The sequence below is a fragment of the Chiloscyllium punctatum genome, chromosome 35 (genome assembly GCF_047496795.1).
Source record: "Chiloscyllium punctatum isolate Juve2018m chromosome 35, sChiPun1.3, whole genome shotgun sequence".
NCBI classification, from domain to species: domain Eukaryota; kingdom Metazoa; phylum Chordata; class Chondrichthyes; order Orectolobiformes; family Hemiscylliidae; genus Chiloscyllium; species Chiloscyllium punctatum.
This window is the reverse complement of record NC_092773.1, coordinates 20,139,360-20,159,812: the sequence shown is the minus strand read 5'-3', so window position 1 is coordinate 20,159,812 and position 20,453 is coordinate 20,139,360. Positions and strand designations below refer to the sequence as shown.

Here is a 20,453-nt window from a genome sequence, read left to right as displayed (position 1 = left end):
ATGCCAAAGATTGATGTCAATGATATGATGGGAGGCAGGGACCTCAATTCAATAGTTATCACTAAAGGTTGAACAAACTTGAGGGCCGAAAGGTAGGTCAGTCCCCTGGTCTGATGGAATGCATCCCAGGGGGATGAAAGACATGGTGGATGTTATTGTAGCTGCATTAGTGGTAACTTTCCAAAATTCACTGGACTCTGGGCAGGTCCTGGCAGACATCGAATATCACGCTGTTGTTTCAAGAAAGGGTGCAGGTGACCTTAGGTCAGTTAGCTGAACATCTATAGTCAGGGAAATGCGGGAAGTTATCATTACAGAAGAAATAGTGAGACATCTGAATGGAAAGGATTCCGTCAAGCAGAGGCAGCGTGGATTCAGGAAGGGAAGGTCATGTTTGACAAACTTACTGGAGTTCTTTGAGGATGGAGGGTTGATGGAGGGGAACAGGTGGATGTTGTGTACTTGGATTTCCAGCAGGCTTTCGATAAGGTGCCACAAAAAGGCTGGGGCTGTTTTCGCCGCAGCGTCGGAGGCTGAGGGGTGACCTTATCGAGGTTTACAAAATTATGAGGGGCATGGAGAGGATAAATAGGCAAAGTGTTTTCCCTGTGGTCGGGGAGTCCAGAACTAGAGGGCATAGGTTTAGGGTGAGAGGGGAAAGATATAAAAGAGACCTAAGGGGCAGAGGGTGGTACGTGTATGGAATGAGCTGCCAGAGGATGTGGTGGGGGCTGGTACAATTGCAACATTTAAGAGGCATTTGGATGGGTATATGAATGGGAAGGGTTTGGAGGGCTATGGGCCAGGTGCTGGCAGGTGGGACTAGATTGGGTTGGGATATCTGGGTCAGCATGGACGGGTTGGACCGAAGGGTCTGTTTCCATGCTGTACATCTCTATGATAAGATAACAATGCTTGGAGTTGCAGGGAATGTACTAGCATGGATGGAGGACTGGTTAACCAATAGAAAGCGGAGAATTGGGATAAAGGGTTGAAGATCAGTGGTGAGCAGGGAGCTACAGGGGTCAACGTTGGGCCCACAATTATTCATGGCATGTATCTAAATGATTTGGAAAAGGAGACTGTGTGTAACATATCCCAGTTTGCTGATGACACTAAATTGAGTGGAAAAGCAGAGGATGTGGAAGATCTGCAGAGAGATTTCAATCGGTTAAGTGAGTAGGGGAGGGTCTGCCAGCTGGAGTACAATATTGGTAAATGTGAGGTTATCCACTTTGGAAGGGAAAAATAGTATTATTTAAATGGTGAAAGATTGCATCGTGCTGTTGCGCAGAGGGATTGAGGAATGCTGGTACACGAATCGCTGAAAGTTGATTTGCAGACGCAACAGGTAATCAGGAAGGCAAACGGAATATTGGCTTTCATTGCTGGAGGGATTGAATTTAAGAGCAGGGAGGTTCTGCTGCAATTGGACAAGGTGTTGGTGAGGCCACACCTGGAGTGTTGTGCGCAGTTCTGGTCACCTTACTTGAGGAAGGAGAGGGTGCAGAGGAGGTTCACCAGGTTAATTTCGGAGATGAGGTGGGGGGGGGGGGGTGGTTACCCGATGAGGAGAGGTTGAGCCGCCTGGGACTGTACTCACTAGAATTTAGAAAAATGAGAGGGGATCTTATGAGAGGGCGGCATGGTGGCACAGTGGTTAGCACTGCTGCCTCACAGCGCCAGAGACCTGGGTTCAATTCCCGCCTCAGGCGACTGACTGTGTGGAGTTAGCACATTCTCCCCGTGTCTGCGTGGGTTTCCTCTGGGTGCTCCGGTTTCCTCCCACAATCCAAAGATGTGCAAGTTAGGGTGAATTGGCCATGCTAAATTGCCCGTAGTATAGGTAAGGGGTAGATGTAGGAGTATGGGTGGGTTGCGCTTCGGCGGGTCGGTGTGGACTTGTTGGGCCGAAGGGCCTGTTTCCACACTGTAAGTAATCTAATCTTATGGAAACGTATAAAATTATGAAAGGAATAGATAAGATCGAGAAGGGCAAGTTATATCCACTGGTGGGTGAGAATAGGAAGAGGGGACATGGGCTCAAGATTAGGGAGAGGAGATTTGGGACAGAGGTGAGGAGGAACCGCTTTTCCCAGAGTCGTAAATCTATGGAATTCTCTGCCCAAGGAAGCAGGAGACGCAGTTTCATCAAATATATTCAGGATACAGTTGGATTGGTTTTGCGTGGTCGGGGAATTAAGGGTGATGGGGATAATGCAGGTCGGAGGGGCTGAGACAACGGAAAGGTCAGCCCTGATCTTAATGGAAGTGCAGCCTCCTACTGCTCTATTACTATGATACGATGAAACGTCCCTCAGCTTCTGACACTCCAGGGAAAACAGGCCCAGCCCGTTCAGCTCAAACCCTCCAACCCTGGCAACATCCCTGTAAATCTTTTCTGAACCCTGTCAGGTTTCACAACATCTTTCCGATAGGAAGGAGACCAGAATTGCACGCAATATTCCAACAGTGGCCTCGCCAATGTCCTGTACAGCCGCAACATGACCTCCCAACTCCTGTACTCAATACTCTGACCAATAAAGGGAAGCAGACCAAACGCCTTCTTCACTATCCTATCGACCTGCGACTCCACTTTCAAGGAGCTGTGAACCTGCACTCCAAGATCTCTTTGTTCAGCAACACTCTCGAGGACCTTATCATTAAATGTATAAGTCCTGCTCTTATCTGCCTTTTCAAAATGTACCACCTCACATTTTATCGAAATTAAACTCTACCCCAAAAGGGCTGTGAGTGCTCAGTTTTTGAGCATGTTTAAGGTTGACGTTAATTGATTTCTGATCACATTTGGTGGACAAGGTTCTGGCGATCGGGTGGGCCATCAGCTGAACAGCAGGAAGAGCTCAATGGGCTGAATGGCCCTCCTCCTGTTCCTTCCTGGGAGGGTTGTGGGGCTGGAGGGGATGACAGAGAAAGGGAGGGGAGTTTTCGCGCAAGGGAGGGGAAGATTTGAAAAGAAGGATTTTGAACCCTCATTGATTCTCAGCCGCCATCTTTTCAATGATTTTCCTGCGCTTTTGTCCTGTCTTGTTTGTCAAGATTCTGAGGCAGACAGGGGAGTGGACGTGCAGTATCTCCTTGGATCTTGTGAAAACCGTGAGTTTACGTCTTGCTCAAATGTCCTTTGCTTTCCCCCATTCTTTTGACTACCTCCATCCTTGTGACTTCTGCATCATATCGGGCATCTTCTCTTAATATTTTTGCGAAACGCACAGGTCTGTCAACATTTTGGACGGCGACCCCTTCCACTTCAATTGTCATTCTCATTTTCTTCCCCACCCCCAAAGTGTTCCTTCCAAATATCAAATTAACTCCCCCTACCTCCTCCCCCCCCCCCCCCCCCCCCCAGACTGTCCCCCACCATTGACAAGGCACAAGCATGTGATGGAATACACCCCACTTACCCTGGATGGGGGGGGCAGCTCTGACAACCCTTGAGAAGCTCGACCCCACCCAGGGTCAAAGCAGTCCCAGCTCGATTGTCCCCACACCCACAAACCCCCACTCCCTCCACCACGATAGCAGCAGTGGGTAACCCTCTGCACGATACACTGCAGCAACTCCCCCGAGGCTCCTCAGACAGCACCTTCCAAACCTTGAACGCTCCTGATGAAGGCTTACGCCCGAAACGTCAATTCTCCTGCTCCTCGGATGCTGCCTACCCTGCTGGGCTTTTCCAGCACCACGCTAATCTCGACTCTGATCTCCAGTACTCACTTTCTCAAACCTTGAACAATGTACCATAACAGGCCACTCGTGCAAGATCACAGCTCGTCTGAACGCTAGTGCCTTGCCTTTCCCCACCACTGACCCTCACTAATAAGTAAGCAGTATGGTGGCTCAGAGCACCAGGGACATGGGTTTGAATCCACGCCTGGGTGACGATCTGCATGGCACATTCCCCCCATGTCTGTGTGGGTTTCCTCCGGGTGCTCCGGTTCCCCCCCCCACCCCCGCCTCACCACAGTCCAAAGGTGTGTGCAGTTTGAAATGAACTGGCCGTGGGGAAGTTGCACTACAGTGTCTGCAGATGTGCAGGCTTGGGTGGATGAGCCACGGGAAACGCAGGGTGAGAGGGGTATAGGGTGGGATGCTCTCCAGAGAGTTGGCACCAACCCGACGGGCCGAATGGGCTGCTTCCACAATGCAGGGATTCTGTGACAGAGTTGGAGGGAGGGGGGGGGGGGAAGCGAGGTCGACCTCCCTCAAACCGCCGGGGACGTGAGTGAATCAGAGCGAGGGTGGACAGGCAGTCCCAAATACGCTGTCAGCCAGAGCACAGCAGACGCTGTGTGAGGGGAGGGAAGTGGATGAGGCAACTGGAAAGCGGAGTGCTGACCTTTTGAACCGGGCAGCTGAGTCAACGGTGCTGTGCAGAGAGGACTCTTGCCACAAGACGGTCAGCAGAAGTGTCGACAGCTGGCATGGAAACCGCTCCCATTTCAAAATAAATAAATGTGGGGGGAAGTTTTCCACGGATTGAGCAAGCCGTAAGCGTCACCGGAAGCTTCGCAGAAGTCTTTCTTCAGTCAGCCCTGCTCCCTTCGCCGGAGATCCGGAAGGAGGTGTGGGGAGATCGAGAACAGCCTTTATCTTGATGGACGTGACAACGCTCAGGGGGAGATGGTGTAACTCACACTGACGTAACCGAGTACAGTGCATGACTCAGGCATGAGTGAAGGAGAAGACAACACTATGGAATGAGTGTGTTGAAGGGGCAGGGAGGAGCGAGAGATTCTTCGACATTGATTAGATTAGATTAGATTACTTACAGTGTGGAAACAGGCCCTTCGGCCCAACAAGTCCACACCGCCCCGCCGAAGCGTAACCCACCCATACCCCTACATCTACATTTATCCCTTACCTAACACTACGAGCAATTTAGGATGGCCAATTCACCTGGCCTGCACATCTTTGGACTGTGGGAGGAAACTGGAGCACCCCGGAGGAAACCACGCAGACACGGGGAGAACGTGCAAACTCCACACAGTCAGTCACCTGAGGCAGGAATTGAACTGTGAGGCAGCAGTGCTAACCACTGTGCCACCGTGCCGCCCACAAATTGCTTGAGAGAGCTGCATTTGGCTAGCTGTTGTGTGTCGTTGAAAATCAAGGAGTGCTCCAATCTAACTCCTGAAGTCCAACTGTAAACCCGTTGCAGGGAAAATCACCGTCCTTGGGGGGGGTCAGAGGTGGGGTTCAGCCACTGAGTTTATTGCACAAAGGGAATCCTGGAGGTCCAGGGAGAGAAAGACACCAATAGGGCAAAAGGTCAGTCTTCTCCTGCTTGGAGCACATGTCAAGACATCTTGACACAATTTTGTGATAGAATAGGTCAGCCAAGAGCTTATCGTCTCGGTAACATGGTTTGTTTATTGAAAGGCTGCAGAATCGTTGATAGTTTCGATGCAGTCATTGTCAGTTCCAGCGCAGCCTGTGTTAATTTCAGCGCGGTCCCTTGTCAGTTTCAATGTCTGCGCGGAAATCCTTCGCGTTAGTCATAGCTGCTCATCGCTCTTCCTGAAAGGGACAATTCCTGCAGCCCTGGCTATTATCACTTCGTATTGAGTCCGCGTCAAGCTGTTAACATTTCTATCAAAGGTGTTGGCTGGACCCAGACACTTCGGTGGGCAGCGTACGTTACTCATGTGTATTCTCTCCCCCACCGCCTTAAACTCATCAATGAGGTTGTGAGTGCATTGTGCTGGCATTCTGGTGGCCCCAGGCATGATCTGCGTTTGCTCTGCTTTCTCTCTCCAACCGGCAGCCATCTTGTGTGTCAAGTGGCCAACTGTTGGCTCAGCGGCCATCTTATGTGCCTCGTGTCACCCTGCCCACGTGCCATCTCCAATTCAAAACCTACATTGTACTTCCTACAAGGTCAAGAGATCCTCCCTCAGGGTGGTGCCCAGATCTGCTCCCAGTGCTTCCAGGAGCATTCGAATCAGGATTGTGAGCATCCATCGAGTCCCTGCTTGTACTCTCGTCCTCTTGACTGGCTTACTTTGATCTGCTCCCAGTGCTTCCAGGAGCATTCGAATCAGGATTGTGAGCATCCATCGAGTCCCTGCTTGTACTCTCGTCCTCTTGACTGGCTTACTTGATTGTTTTTGTACCTGTTTATGGCACTTCAAGATTCTGTGCAGCTGAACGTTCAGTCTCTTTGGACATTTTCAATATCAGCTAGGACATTTTTTTTCCACTGGAGCATAGGAGGGTGAGGAGTTTACAAAAGCATGAGGGGCATTGATAAGTTGGAGGGTAGGTGTCTTTTCCTTTGAGGGGGGGGGCTTCATGACTTGAGGGGATACGTTTAAGAGAAGAAAATTTTTAAAAAACACATGATTGCAATTTTTTTTGTGTGTTACCCCCACTCTTCCCCCCCCCAACTCCCATCGTAATCCTTGGTGTCCCGTCTTCACAAAGTCAAGTTACGGCACACTTCCCCGAACCGACTTGACCCACCACCTCCTCACACGGCCCAGATTGTGGAGGGATGGATACCCCTCTGCCCCAATCCAATTGCTGGGGAGGGCGATGGAGGGGGAACACTTCCCTTGGAGCCCCCCCGAGGTCTCCAAGAAAAGGCTGTCCAAATCATCTCCTTCATCCAATCCTGGATTCAATACTGTGGATTCTGCACTCTGCGACTTGACCTGGCAGGGTCATCCCAAACGTTGGTTCCTTTTGAGCCCAGCAGTCCCCTGGGTTGGCCAACACGCCTTGGGCCTGTCTTCGAACTGAGCTGCAAACTCCACACAGACAGTCACCCGAGGACGGAATCGGACCCAGGTCCCTGGCGCTGTGAGGCAGCAATGCTCACCACCGGGCCGCCCCACTGCTCACAGACGTTGACCCGACCGTTCTGAGGAAGGGTCACTGCACCCAAAACATGAGCTCTGATGCTGCTAGACCTGCTGAGATTCTGTATTCATTTCGGATTTGCCCGAGACAGTTTCTTGACAGCGATTGGGAGAGAGCTCCTTGTTGCTATTCTGTTCAGTGTCAGATATTCTGTCCTCAATTTGCCTGTCAGCCGGTATTAAATTTAATCCAACATTTGTTCGGCCTGTTTGCAACAGGATTTAGATCTAATCAGTGACAGTGACCTATTTGCGTGCTCTCAAATTTAGCAAGCTTCCAAAACCGTTCCCGCAGCGACAATTCCACAGAGTCTTCCCGAGGTTTGCTGCTGGCTCAGATTAGTTAGAAAACAGCACGATTTCTTCACTGGTTTATAGCCCACCTGTTGGTTGGTCAAGTCAGAACGGACACAGAGAAGGCTGAAAAGAGGCCAGGCCTGTCTTTCTGCGGTCCTGGGTGTGGGGGGGGAAACAGAGTTCACGTTTCAAGATTTTGACTGCCCCTCGGAGCTGGGCTAAAGTAGAGACCGCGACAGGTTTGAGGAGGGGGTAGGAGGGAACAACAGACAGCAGATCCCGAGTGACAGAGACCAGAGGTTGGGGCAAGGCAACAGCAAAGTGTGTGCAGAGGCCGGTTCAAACCACAGGCCAAGGAGAGCTCAGAATGGGATAAAACAGGGGAATGCTCCCTTCAAAGGGGCTCGCGGCCAATCTTTCTCTCACTTAGCTGCGTTTGACACAAGCAGGCAAAGCCTGTTCACACAAGGGTCAGGAGGTGACAGCAGATTGAAACCAACTCTCGCCAAACGTGGACTTCAATGCAGGACTGCGAAAGCAGTCAAACAAGGAGCCCTCTGTCTCTCTCTCTCTGAGGACAAAGCCAATGGTGGAATTCTCAATGTTACCCTCCCCTCCTGCTGACTCTCCACAAGCCCAGGTTGGCGGGGTGAGGGTCAGACAATCTCTTGTTCAAACACCAACGCTGCTGAAAGGTGGGGGGAAATGACCGGTCGAGGTGTGGAGTCATTGACTGGTCTCTGAAGCAGCAGCAGCAGCAGCAACGGTATTGATTTGAACTCTGCAGCAAGGTTCGACTGGAGGCCAGGCGCTGCGATTGGCTGCAAGATGGTCAGCACAGCTCAGGCGTTTGGCATTTACAGCCCGGGTGGCTCTGAACTCTGACTGAGAGAGGAGGCTTCATGGTCAGCTGCCGCGTGCCCTGAGCAGCCGACTGCCGTGAGGAAAAAGGCTGATTTGGACTTACCATCACCACCATTCCTTCAAATCCCCCAAGAGGGCAAACAATTTATTACTCCCAGTCTGAAATATCCCGCACAATGGTGCATGAGGTATAGGTTCACCCACCCCCCCCTCTCCTCATGAAAGACCGCACCTCTCCCCCCCCCCCCCCCCCCCCCCCACCCACCCCGCCTCATCCCCCATCTCATTCTAAACTGTGCCTTCCCCCACACCCCCATCCCTTCAACCCCAGCCAGGGGTAAACAATCCCTCTAAGTGCACCGCTTCACAAATCTCCCACGTTTCACCTCTCACTCTGGCAAACATCAAACCCAACTCACTCGGCCTCTCCACGCTGACGAAACCAGCACCCCCAGACACCAGGCATGAGAATCTTTGCTGCTTCCACTTAACGGCCCTGCGAGGGACAAATCTGAAACCTCATGTGGAACATTGCTCAAGAAGGAGACAGGCCTCGAACTGCAGTCTCACCAAAGCCCCGCACAATTGTCGCAAGACATTTTCACCCACGGGCTCTCGGCATTTTGCAGTAAAGGTCAGCCCTGATCTGATTTATTCCTGCCACATGCTCCGAACTGCAGTGAAAAGTTTTGTTTTGCGTGCAGCTCACACTGGACAAAAAAGTGCTGGCTCACATCCAAGTCTCTCTAAACACGGACTTTTATCCGTTTCAGAAACGTTCTGCATTTCCCATTTGTACAGCCCCAAAGTCCGTCGCCTCACACTTCCCCTTCGGAGACTTGGCACTTGGCTGTCTCCTCGCCGACTCCAGGAGAAAGCGAGGGCTGCAGATCAGAGTCGAGAGAGTGGTGCTGGAAAAGCACAGCCGGTCAGGCAGCAGGAGAGTCGACGCTGATGAAGAGCTTTTGGCCGAAACATTGATTCTCCTGCTTCTCGGATTGCTGCCTGAGCGGCTGTGCTTTTCCAGCACCACTCTCTCGACTCCACATGGAATCTGTCGCTGTCACTTTGCGGTGTCCTCCTGATAACTTAGATAATCGATCAAGCTTTGGACCATTTGCAATCCATTACTCTGTTTCAGCATCAATAGCGAAGGGCCTCAGCACTGCTGTCTACTCGTTACAGCCTGCCAACGTGAAAGGACCCCATTTATGCCCCCTCTTGGTTTCTTGTCGATTAACCAAAGCTCTATCCATGTCAATATCTCACTCCCCAACTGTCAGCTTGCATATTACTCTGTTGCAGTGTTACAGAAACAGACCCTTTGGTGCAGCCAATCCATGTTAAACATGATCCCAAATTATCCAGCCCCACCTGCCTGCTCCTGGCCCACATCCCACCAAACATTCCCTATTCGCATACTTATCCAAATGTCTAATCCATGTTCGAACTGTACCCACACCCAGCAGCTCCTCAGACAGTTGATTCACACATGAACCACTCTCTGAGCAAAGTCAGCCGCGCCCCCCTGTCTTGTTAAAATCGCTCTCCTCTTCCCTTCAAAATATGCCCCTTAGTTTTGAAAGCCCCCACCCGAGGGAAAAGACACCCCTACTCATCTTATTAATGCCCCCCCTCATGATTTCCTCAACTCTACCAAGTCACTCCCTATGCTCCAGCGAAACAGACCCCATCCTCACCAGCCTCTCCCTATAACTCAAACCCTTACGTGTGGCACCTTATCAAACATCCTTTTGGAAATCCCAAAGATGTGCTGGTTGTCCCTTTTACCTGCCTTGCTTCGGGATAACACCCACAAGCTGTGACACAATCTCCCTTTGATCACGTTATGATTTCGCAAATGAAGTGTTGAAACTTCCTCCACCACAAATCGATTCTTTCACGTCGTACCGGGAATGAAGTTGGCCGTTATTTTAACCAGCCTGGCCAAAACAGAGCGAACGTGGTTGATTCTGAAACCTCAGGGGGGTGGGGGTGGGCGGTGGTGTGACTCTCTGTGTGCAGTTTGCACATTCTTCCCCATGTCTGCGTGGGTTTCCTCCCACCGTCCAAAGACAATAGACAATAGACAATAGATGCAGGAGTAGGCCATTCTGCCCTTCGAGCCTGCACCGCCATTCAATATGATCATGGCTGATCATTCCCAATCAGTATCCTGTTCCAGCCTTATCTCCATACCCCTTGACTCCACTATCTTTAAGAGCTCTATCCAATTCTTTCTTAAATGAATCCAGAGACTGGGCCTCCACTGCCCTCTGGGGCAGAGCATTCCACACAGCCACCACTCTCGTGCACGTCGGGTGGATTGGCCAGGCTTAAATTGCCCATAGTGTGGATTGGCCAGGCTTAAATTGCCCATAGTGTTAGATGCATGAGTCAGGGGGAAATGGGTCTGGGTCAGTTCCTCTCTGGAGTGCGGACTTGTTGGGCCGAAAGGCCTGTTTCCACACTGTCGGGGAATCTAATCTAAATCTAAATCCCTCAGTTCCAGATGTCAGGATGTGAGGTGTGATGTCAGGAAAACTGGCCCGCAGCACCCCTTCCTCCTTTCTTACACTGCGCTGTCACACTTACCAATTCCCAAACTTATTATTCCGGAATCTGGGGAATGCTGGAAAAATGCTGGAATCTCTGCAATTAGCTCTTTTACCCAGGTAAGATTCAGGCCATCCGATTTGTGGAATTGCAGTCTCTCAGCTGATTATTGTAACCTCGATTTCCCCACTCCCTTTTTTCGCAGGAGAGGATGGTGTTCCAGTCCTGGATTCCCTTTGCGAATCACGACAAAAGCTGGTCAGAAAAGTGACAATGAACTTTTATTAGCTCCCGCTATAATAAACCCGACGCACTCACTAACAGGACACGTTAGCTTTGGGACGACATGGGGTTCACAAATCCTGGACGTGCACACAGATAACAGATTCTGAAAAGAAATTTTCAAAAACAAAACATATCATTAGCTTCTCCTGTTTTTTTTCGCGTGTAAACCACCTTGTCCATTCCTGTTGCTCTCAATTTAGATTTAGATTCCCCTGCGGTGTGCCAACAGGCCCTTCGGCCCAACTAGTCCATACCGACCCTCCGAAGAGTAACCCACCCAGTCCCATTTCCCTCTGATGACTGCACCTAACACCACGGGCAATTGAGCGTGGCCAATTCAACTGACCTGCACATCTCTGGACTGTGGGAGGAAACCCACGTGGCACAGAGAGAATGTGCCAACTGCACACAGACAGTCGCCTGAGGCTGGAATCCAAACTGGGACCCTGGTGCCATTTAACACGTTCTCCCCATCTCAACCCTGTACCCGCCGAACGGTGACACCTCACAGCAACACAAACTGACCGGCCAAGACATTAGATCCATGGTTAACCTCCGAGGAAGTCACACAAGGCAGCCAAGAACTTGAAGAAACTGGCTGGGCCCTGGAGAATGGGAACGTATTGGAATTGGGAGGTCATGTTGTGGCTGTACTGGACATTGGTTCGCCCACTACTGGAATACTGCGTACAATTCTGATCTCCCTGCGACAGGAAGGATGTTGTGAAAAGGGTGCAGTAAAGATTTACAAGGATGTTGCCGGTATCGGAGGGTTTGAGCTACAGGGAGAGGCTCAACAGGCTGGGGCTGTTTTCCCTGGAGCATCGGAGGCTGAGGGGTGACCTCTTCGAGGTTTACAAAATCATGAGGGGGCATGGGTAGGATAAATAGGCAAAGTCTTTTCCCTGGGGTCCGGGAGTCCAGAACTAGAGGGGCATAGATTGAGGGTGAGAGGGGAAAGATATAAAAGAGACCTCAGAGGCTCGAAGGAGGATCTGAGAGCTGTCGGCCACCCTCAGCATTTAAACTCCATCTGGTTTTACCTTTCCTCAGCTCTGGTCATATGAGCTGGACTGCTCCACTGGCCACAAGGGGAGCGATGGTCTTGTATCTCATTAAGTGTTGGGTGCCTTCCTCCAGATCAACAGTGTACTCCCTGCGGGGATTCAAACAAAGAAGTGTACAGAGGGGGCTCGGAGATGGCAGTGCGCCACGACGCGATCTCTCGACACGGGGAACCTTCCCTTTTGCACCTTGAAACCCGAGGGTCAAACAGGCAAATCTGCTCACCTGCAGAGCCTTCACCCCCAACCGTCTCATCCCCACACTCCCGCGCATCTTGGTCACGGTCACGAGCGGAGAGACCCTGGTGCAGCGGGAATGCCTCACCAGAGGCCTGGGCTGCGCGGTCTGGGGACATTCACTGAGCGGGAACCGTGAGCTCCCCTCCCAGCAACGGGGACCGCGGAACTGCTGCCAATAGTCGTAAGAATTGCCCCACCTCACGACAGTCCTTTTGAGGAGGAAATCTGCCGTCCTCACGTGGTCTGGCCTCGAACGATTCAATTCAAGGGGACAGGTAACAAAGGCCCACACTTGCTGAGGTGCAAAGGACAGACTCATCCTTGCTCTCCAGTTTCTACTTAGAATCATTGAATCCCTACAATGTGGAAACAGGCCCTTCGGCCCAACAAGTCCACACCGACCCTCCGAACATGAACCTACCCAGGCCCATTCCCTTTACTTTATTATCTTATATTTACCCCTGACTAATGGACCTAACCTACACATCCCTGAGCACTATGGGTAATTTAGCATGGCCAATCCACCCTAACCTACACATCCCTGAGCACTATGGGTAATTTTGCATGGCCAATCCACCCTAACCTGCACATCCGTGAGCACTATGGGTAATTTCCCATGGCCAATCCACCCTAACCTGCACATCCCTGAGCATTATGGGTAATTTCCCATGGTCAATTCACCCTAACCTGCACATCCCTGAGCATTATGGGTAATTTAGCAAGGCCAATTCACCCTAACCTGTACATCTTTGGACTGAGGGGGGAAACCGGAGCACCCGGAGGGAACCCACGCAGACACAGGGAGAATGTGCAAACTCCACACAGACAGTCGCCCGAGGCTGGAATCGAACCCAGGTCCCTGGCGCTGTGAGGCAGTAGTGCAAACCACTGAGACACCAGGTGATACCGGGTGAGTGGACAGCAACAGCCCCAGGAATGAATCGCCACACGCGCCCTCGGTCCGATTCACTGACAGGCTGGGCCAGGAGCATACTGTGCGTTTGGTTGGTGCGACATGGTGCATTCTAGGAGGACGAACAAGACAAGGGAGCGCAGGACGGACACCTGCACTGTCAGAAGTTAGAGGGGATCAGAGCGGGCTGAATGCAGATGGCCACAGATCATTGCAGGACAGGTGGTGGACGGGGTACTTGCCTTTATTGGTTGAGCTGTTAAACGCACGAGCAGAGGCTGTGCATTCTGTTCGGGAGGCCGCGAGGTGCAGTGCTGGGCCACGACAATGTCGGATAACTGCATCGGTCACCAGGGTGTGGCCTGGGCTGGGGAGCAACTCAATGACGGAGAGAGACTGGGACGGTTCTCCTCAGAGCAGAAGGGTTTGCCTGATCAGGGTGCCCAAAGTGACAAAGGGTAGACACAGGGGGAAAATAAAAATGCGTTCAACCTTTGTGGAAGAGTTAATGGCGCAAGGACTGGAGGTTGGTGGCAGGAGGCTTAGTGGGGCTTTTTTTTTTCATCCAGGTGGGAATCTGGAACCCTCCCCCCCCCCCTCCTTGGGAGGGTGGGAGAGTCAAGAAGTGACAGAACGTGGAAGGAATATTTCGAGGTGAACTCGACAGGTCCCAAGGCTGTGGGCCCGGTGCCGGGAAATGGGGTGAGGAGGAATGGATGTTCAGTGAGCGGTGCAGACGCAATGGATCGCACGGCCTTGTTCTGTGCTGTCTGACACGATGGGACGGTGCTGCCCGGCACTGAGCAACCACTGTCCAGCTGGGATGGAAAGAGCAGGAGGGCACAGCGCACTGCTCAGCTGCCAGCAAGCCACAGACACCAGGAACCTCCAGTACCACTCGCCCTACCTCTGATCCTCAGTCTCCGGTTCCACCAGGACGTTTTCCTGCCTCTCCTTGACCCGCAGAAAGACAAAGGAATCCAGGTTGGGTCTGGGGACTAAGGAGAGAAACACCGTCGGATTACAAAGTGGCCGTGGGGACTCTAGAACCCCGCCGCGGTTTCTGTTCTTCGCAACGTTAACCGAACAGGGGCGGGAAGTGAAGTCTTCAGCGTCAACGCGAGAAAAGGCCATCAATCCTGGCTGAGCTGGGGCCTCAACGGCACACCATCCCACAGAGACCAGAATCCCACCCAAGTATCTCAGCCGTCAAGGACACAGAGTGACCCACAACCCTCTAGGGGGGGGAAAGAGAGCTCCTCAGGTTCAAAGCTCTCTGAGCAAGGACCTCTCTCCTCAGCTCGGTCCCACTCGACGATCCACCCATTGATCCCGAGACTGTGCCCCAGCCTTCCGCTCGGGTGAACACACAACCTCTCAAGTGTTCACCCCCATACGCCGCCCCTTCACCAGATTGTCCATTTCGATGAGACCTCTACCCCTCCATCTCAACCCTAGTGATGACTGGTTCCGACTGACTCGACCTTCCCCCCCCCCACTCTGGTCCTGAGGACTGACTCGATCCGAGCTCTGCTGGATCACCCCCGGAGCTGGGATACTGCTTCCTGACATCAAAGCTCCAATAGCTTCCCCGACACAGCGCTCACCGCTGGGAGACGGGAGATGCGTGGGAAGAGATGGTCTCTTCCCTCGTTCAAACCGGGACGGGGTACGGATTCAGGGGCTGGCCACAGGAACACACTCACCGGCTTTGGAGAAGTCCAGCGCCTGCAGGTTGGGAGGCATGTGTCTCAGGGCCAAGCTCTTCAGGTAGGTCTCGCAGTTGGCCGCGTACCTGTGGGGGGGGGGGGCAGGTCAGTTCAGTGAGGAAGGAGCAGCCTCCAAGAGACTCCCGTCCGCACTCCCACTCCTCTGTCTGCAACCCCAGTGCTGGGACATGGTGGCGAGCAGGAGCCTGACTGCATCGCAATGCTAACCTGACTCCAAGTGCAGTGAGCCACCGTCGGTGTGCTGCATCCCCGCCTCCCTCTCCCCGCACGTTCAAACATTCCCTTCTCCGGATAATTACCCCTCTGACTGCAGATGCCGTTCCGCACCTCCCCCTCGTTCGAAAGGTCTCGTTGCTTTTCTGTTCAATTTCAGGCACAGGCTCAAAACCTGATCACTGAGGTCCTCCCCCGCTCTCAGCTCCCGGTTTCGGTCAACCTCAGGGATTCCTGGTGAGGCACCCCAGCGAAGACAGCCGCCATTTTGACAAAAATAAAAAGCAGTTCCTCCCCAGAGGAACCTCGGGCAAGTCACGTGGATTTGGAGCAATTCGGAATGAGAACGGAGATGGATGTTCCTGTCCGTGGCAGGAAGCAGGGAGAAGTCAGCACGTTCAGCCCAGAGTGGGAATGAATACGGATTTTCCCGTCGACAGCAGGGAGGGATCGGCACGTGCTGACGGCTCAGTGGCCACAGTTATGAAGTCGTGTACTGTACCTTTAAGAGAGAGTGAATTCTGTCCTGAACTGAGAGCTGAGAAGTACCTGTGTGACATGACTGGATGGCAGTCCCAGAGTGGACTGGAAAACTGAAAACATGAAGCATTTGGCTGAGAAATGGATACCCGAGCTTTGGTTGCTGTTTTGACAACAATTCCAACTTAACCAGTTAGTTTAAAATATGTCCCAGGATACTAAAACCCAACTGAGTTTGAATTTATCGTTTTGCCCACAGCGAACCAATGAGATGATCCGATGTCGGGGATATAAAAATGCGGACATTTTGAAAATTAGAGCGAGAGCAAATGCTGTTCAGACAGGGAGAGCCAACATCTCGTTCCCCAACAAATTAGGAAACACTGTCTCTCAAAGGTACCTTTTCATATGAAACAAATTGCAGTCAAAAGAAAGACGACGACCCAGGGAGATCTTCAGTCGGAAGAGAGAAGACACAGAAAACGACAGCAGCTGTGTGGTTTTGAAATTAAAATGATATAATTTGACTAAGTGTTTTACTGGAACAGCAAATTGTTAGAAAGTTGGAGGCAAGTAATAAGCAGTTAAGAGAAAGGGGCGCCTTAGAGTTGTGAATACTTGTTTAATGTTCACTTTTAGGGTTAAAAAATAAATTGATGTTATTGTTATTAAATAGTTGAATTTGGGAGTTCTCGGTCATTCATATTTTAACAGATTACAAGGCAAAGTGAGCTTTTCTGGATGTTTGGGTTGAGGTAACAGAGGGATTCACCACCGTGCCATCACACCACAGACTGGACAAAACAAACCCGGAACCTTCAGAGCTGGTGAAACTCCAGAGAAGGCCAGATACCTTGTTGGAGCTGGGGTTGAAAGGAGTGAGACTGAATTCATTGCTGACCACTGCTCCCGCACCCACCCCAAACCGATCCATCTCAGTGTCGATCGCTCCAACCGAAGATCCCACAGCTGTCGGCCTGTACTTTCACCCCCAAATCTCTCTCGCTCTCCATGCACTCACTCTTTTGCGAAGGTGTATTCTTGTGGAGACAAATAGGCAGGCTCTGCCTCAAGACGGGATTTCTCCTTCTCCAGGATGTGAGGGAAAAACTTCTCGATCTGAGAATTACAAAAAGGAAAAAAAACACTCAGCTTACTCCCTCTGAACGTTTTAAAAATAAGACGCAAACTTTCAGGCAAACGATCCAGGTCCGAATCGAGGGAGAGTGATGTTGGTCCTGGACTCGCGATCTGGTTAATCCTCCGGAGGGTTAAGTGAAACCCCACACAGCGGTGGGGAGAATTAATAAATCTATCTGAAGTGGAACGCAGGTCCCTTCGGACTGTGGTAAAAACAGGTCCTCTCATGTGCATCAGGGAGGCCATACTGACCTGGTCTGGCCAAGCTGTGACTCCAGATCCACTTCAATATGGTCAACTCTCCAGGGCTGTCTGAAATAGCCAAGTGGACTGCTCAGTTGTGCCCAACTGCTGCACTGTGTGGGGGCCCCTAGACACACACACATACATACACACACACACACATACATTCACATACTCACTGACACACACACTCAGACACACATACATACACACACACGCAGATACACACACAGACACATTCACATACACACGCACAGGCACACACATACACTCAGACACATTCACATACACACTCACAGGCACACACATACACTCAGACACATTCACATACACACTCACAGGCACACACATACACTCAGACACACATACATACAGATACACACTCACACAGACATACACACACTCACCCACAGACATACACACACTCACCCACAGACCCACACAGACATACACATACTCACCCACAGACCCACACAGACATACACACACTCACCCACAGACCCACACAGACATACACACACTCACCCACAGACCCACAGACATACACACACTCACCCACAGACCCACACAGACATACACACACTCACCCACAGACCCACACAGACATACACACACTCACCCACAGACCCACACAGACATACACACACTCACCCACAGACCCACACAGACATACACACTCTCACCCACAGACCCACACAGACATACACACACACCCACAGACCCACACAGACATACACACACACACCCACACAGACATACACACACACACCCACACAGACATACACACACACACCCACACAGACATACACACACACACACCCACAGACCCACACAGACATACACACACACACCCACAGACCCACACAGACATACACACACACACACCCACACAGACAGACACACACACAGACCCACACAGACAGACACACACAGACCCACACAGACATACACACACACACCCACAGACCCACCCACCCACACCCACAGACCCACAGACACACACCCACACACACACACCCAGACACACACCCACAGACACACACCCACAGACACACACCCACAGACACACACCCACAGACACACACCCACAGACACACACCCACAGACACACACCCACAGACCCACACCCACCCACAGACCCACACACACACGAGACAACAAACACCATTCACGCTTTCGCACAGATGCTCAAGTGTACGCAGCAGTCCTGAAGGGCTTTTGCCCAAAATGTCGATTTTCCTGCTCCTCACTTGCTGCCTGACCTGCTGTGCTTTTCCAGCACCACTCTAGTCTACACTCTGGTTTCCAGCATCTGCAGTCCTCCCTTTTGCCCACTGTTCAGTGGGCACACTCACCCCACCATATCCTGTCACGTCCCCAGCGCGCATGTCAACAAAGGCGAAATGGTGGCCTGAATGGACTGTGCACAGACTCACTGAGCTTTGCTCCCTCCCAGGCTGAGGAACGAAACCTGTGTTACCTTCTGCAGGCGTGACCGCAGGTAACTGCTAAGGACGTAGCGAATCCTCTCGGTCTCCATTCGGTGGATGGTGACTTTCAGATCGCCCTTCCTTGCTCGCTGCAGGTTCTGTTCCTGTGAAGAGGATCGAAAGGCAGGTGGGGTGAACCCAGTGTCTGGGTGGGTTTCCTCTGGGTGCTCCGGTTTCCCCTCTCAGTCCAAAGATGTGCAGGTTAGGGTGAATTGGCCATGGTAAATTACCCATAGTGCTCAGGGATGTGCAGGTTAGGGTGGATTGACCATGGTAAATTACCCATAGTGCTCAGGGATGTGCAGGTTAGGGTGGATTGGCCATGGGAAATTACCCATAGTGCTCAGGGATGTGCAGGTTAGGGTGGATTGGCCATGGTAAATTACCCATAGTGCTCAGGGATGTGCAGGTTAGGGTGGATTGGCCATGCTAAATTACCCATAGTGCTCAGGGATGTGCAGGTTAGGGTGGATTGGCCATGCTAAATTACCCATAGTGCTCAGGGATGTGCAGGTTAGGGTGGATTGGCCGTGCTAAATTGCCCGTAGTGTGAGGTGTATTAGTCAGGGGTGAATATAGGGGAATGGGTCTGGGTGGGTTGCTCTTCGGAGGGTCGGTGTGAACTTGTTGGGCCGAAGGGCCCGTTTCCACACTGTTGGGAATCTAATCTCAACTTGGGCCATGGCCTCTGTTCCGCGGATCTCCACGGTCAGGATATCCTGTGGACACAGTCCCAGTCTGTCCTGTTCATCCAGTTGAACATAGTCAAATGACTGTACTCCCTGCAAGGTCTATTGGGGTTCACAAAATCCTGAGTAATGCTTTACCCTCCCCTCCTCTGACTTTTTCAATGCGTCCGTGAATTTTTTTAAAAAGTGGATCCTGCTCAACACTCTCACAAGGATGGGACTTCCTCTACCCCCCACCCCCCCACTGCGTGTTTTGCTTTACATGTCTCACAGCGTTGTTCCAGTCCTTCGGTGGACATCCACTGCCAGACTGAGAACACAACCAGCACACAAAGCTGCCATTCAGCCCACTTATTGATACTGCCCCTGTGGAGAAGCCCTTCAGGTTGGTCTCACGCCATACTCTTCCCCCGAAGGCCCTGCCGATTGCTCCTTCTCAGTTTAAGAATGAATGCAAGGCAAAGCCTTGGGAACGACAGGCCTGCGAGTCTTCGGGGGTAGGGGAGGCTGTTGGAGAGGATTCTGAAAGTTCGGAGTTGGACGGGCAAGAAATGATTTGGGACAGTCAGCGCGGTTTTGTGCGAGGGAAATAGTGTCTCGCTAACTCGAGTTTTTGGAGGTAGCAACTGAGAAGATCGAAGAGGGCAGAGCAGTCGATGCTGTTTGTTTGCACTCAGGTAAAGCCTGTGACAAGGTTCCACACAGTAGACTCATGAGTCAAGTTAGATCACACGTTGTTCCATGTGTGATCTAACTTTAGGGGTGAGCTTGCCAACTGGATCCAAAGTTGGCTTCGAACAAAGAAAATTTACAGCCCAGGGACAGGCCCTTCAGCCCTCCAAGCCTGAGCCAAACCAAACGTACTGTCTCAACGTGTCAGTCAATTCCTAAGCATCTGTATCCCTCTGGTTCCCCACCTGCTCATACATCTGTCCAGACGCATCTTAAATGAATCTGCCGTTCAAAGTTTGTGAGATTTGTAGCTTGGGTGCTCGTTGTTGTGGTTCTGTTCGCCGAGCTGGGAGTTTGTGTTGCAGACGTTTCGTCCCCTGTCTAGGTGACATCCTCAGTGTTTGGGAGCCTCCTGTGAAGCGCTTCTGTGCCACTATAAATGCTGGAGGAAACATCACAGAAGCGCTTCACAGGAGGCTCCCAAGCACTGAGGATGTCACCGAGACAGGGGACAAAACGTCTGCAACACAAATCTACCGTGCCTGCCTCTACCACCTCTGCTGGCAACGTGTTCCAGACACCCACCACCCTCTGTGTGAAGTACTTGCCACGTGTATCCCCCTTAAACTTTCCACCTCTCACCTTGAAAGCGTGACCTCTCATTATTGAATCCTTCACCCGGGAAAAAGCCTG

At 51.7% G+C, this 20,453-nt stretch overlaps 1 protein-coding gene across 1 annotated transcript; it reads right to left on the bottom strand.

Moving 5' to 3' along the window:
- Nucleotides 1-10,860: 10,860 nt before the first annotated feature.
- On the bottom strand, nt 10,861-18,565 carry LOC140459734 (DNA replication complex GINS protein SLD5-like). Its single transcript, XM_072554193.1, has 6 exons — nt 18,390-18,565; nt 16,548-16,645; nt 14,810-14,898; nt 14,011-14,101; nt 11,930-12,042; nt 10,861-10,989 (listed from the first exon to the last, which is right to left on the bottom strand). The coding sequence occupies exons 1-5, from the start codon at nt 18,447-18,449 to the stop codon at nt 11,946-11,948; spliced, it is 435 nt and encodes a 144-aa protein (XP_072410294.1). The 5' UTR covers nt 18,450-18,565; the 3' UTR covers nt 10,861-10,989; nt 11,930-11,945.
- Between the last annotated feature and the right edge of the window lie 1,888 nt (nt 18,566-20,453).

Bases quoted from the DNA above. Each gene is read 5' to 3' on its own strand.
- LOC140459734 (XM_072554193.1), bottom strand. From the start codon at position 18,449: ATGGAGACCGAGAGGATTCGCTACGTCCTTAGCAGTTACCTGCGGTCA. The intron at 14,899-16,547 runs GTGAGTGCATGG...CCCCCCCCACAG, and splicing joins GAATACACCTTCGCAAAAGA to GTACGCGGCCAACTGCGAGA. The intron at 14,102-14,809 runs GTGAGTGTGTTC...TTCTCTCCTTAG, and splicing joins GCTGGACTTCTCCAAAGCCG to TCCCCAGACCCAACCTGGAT.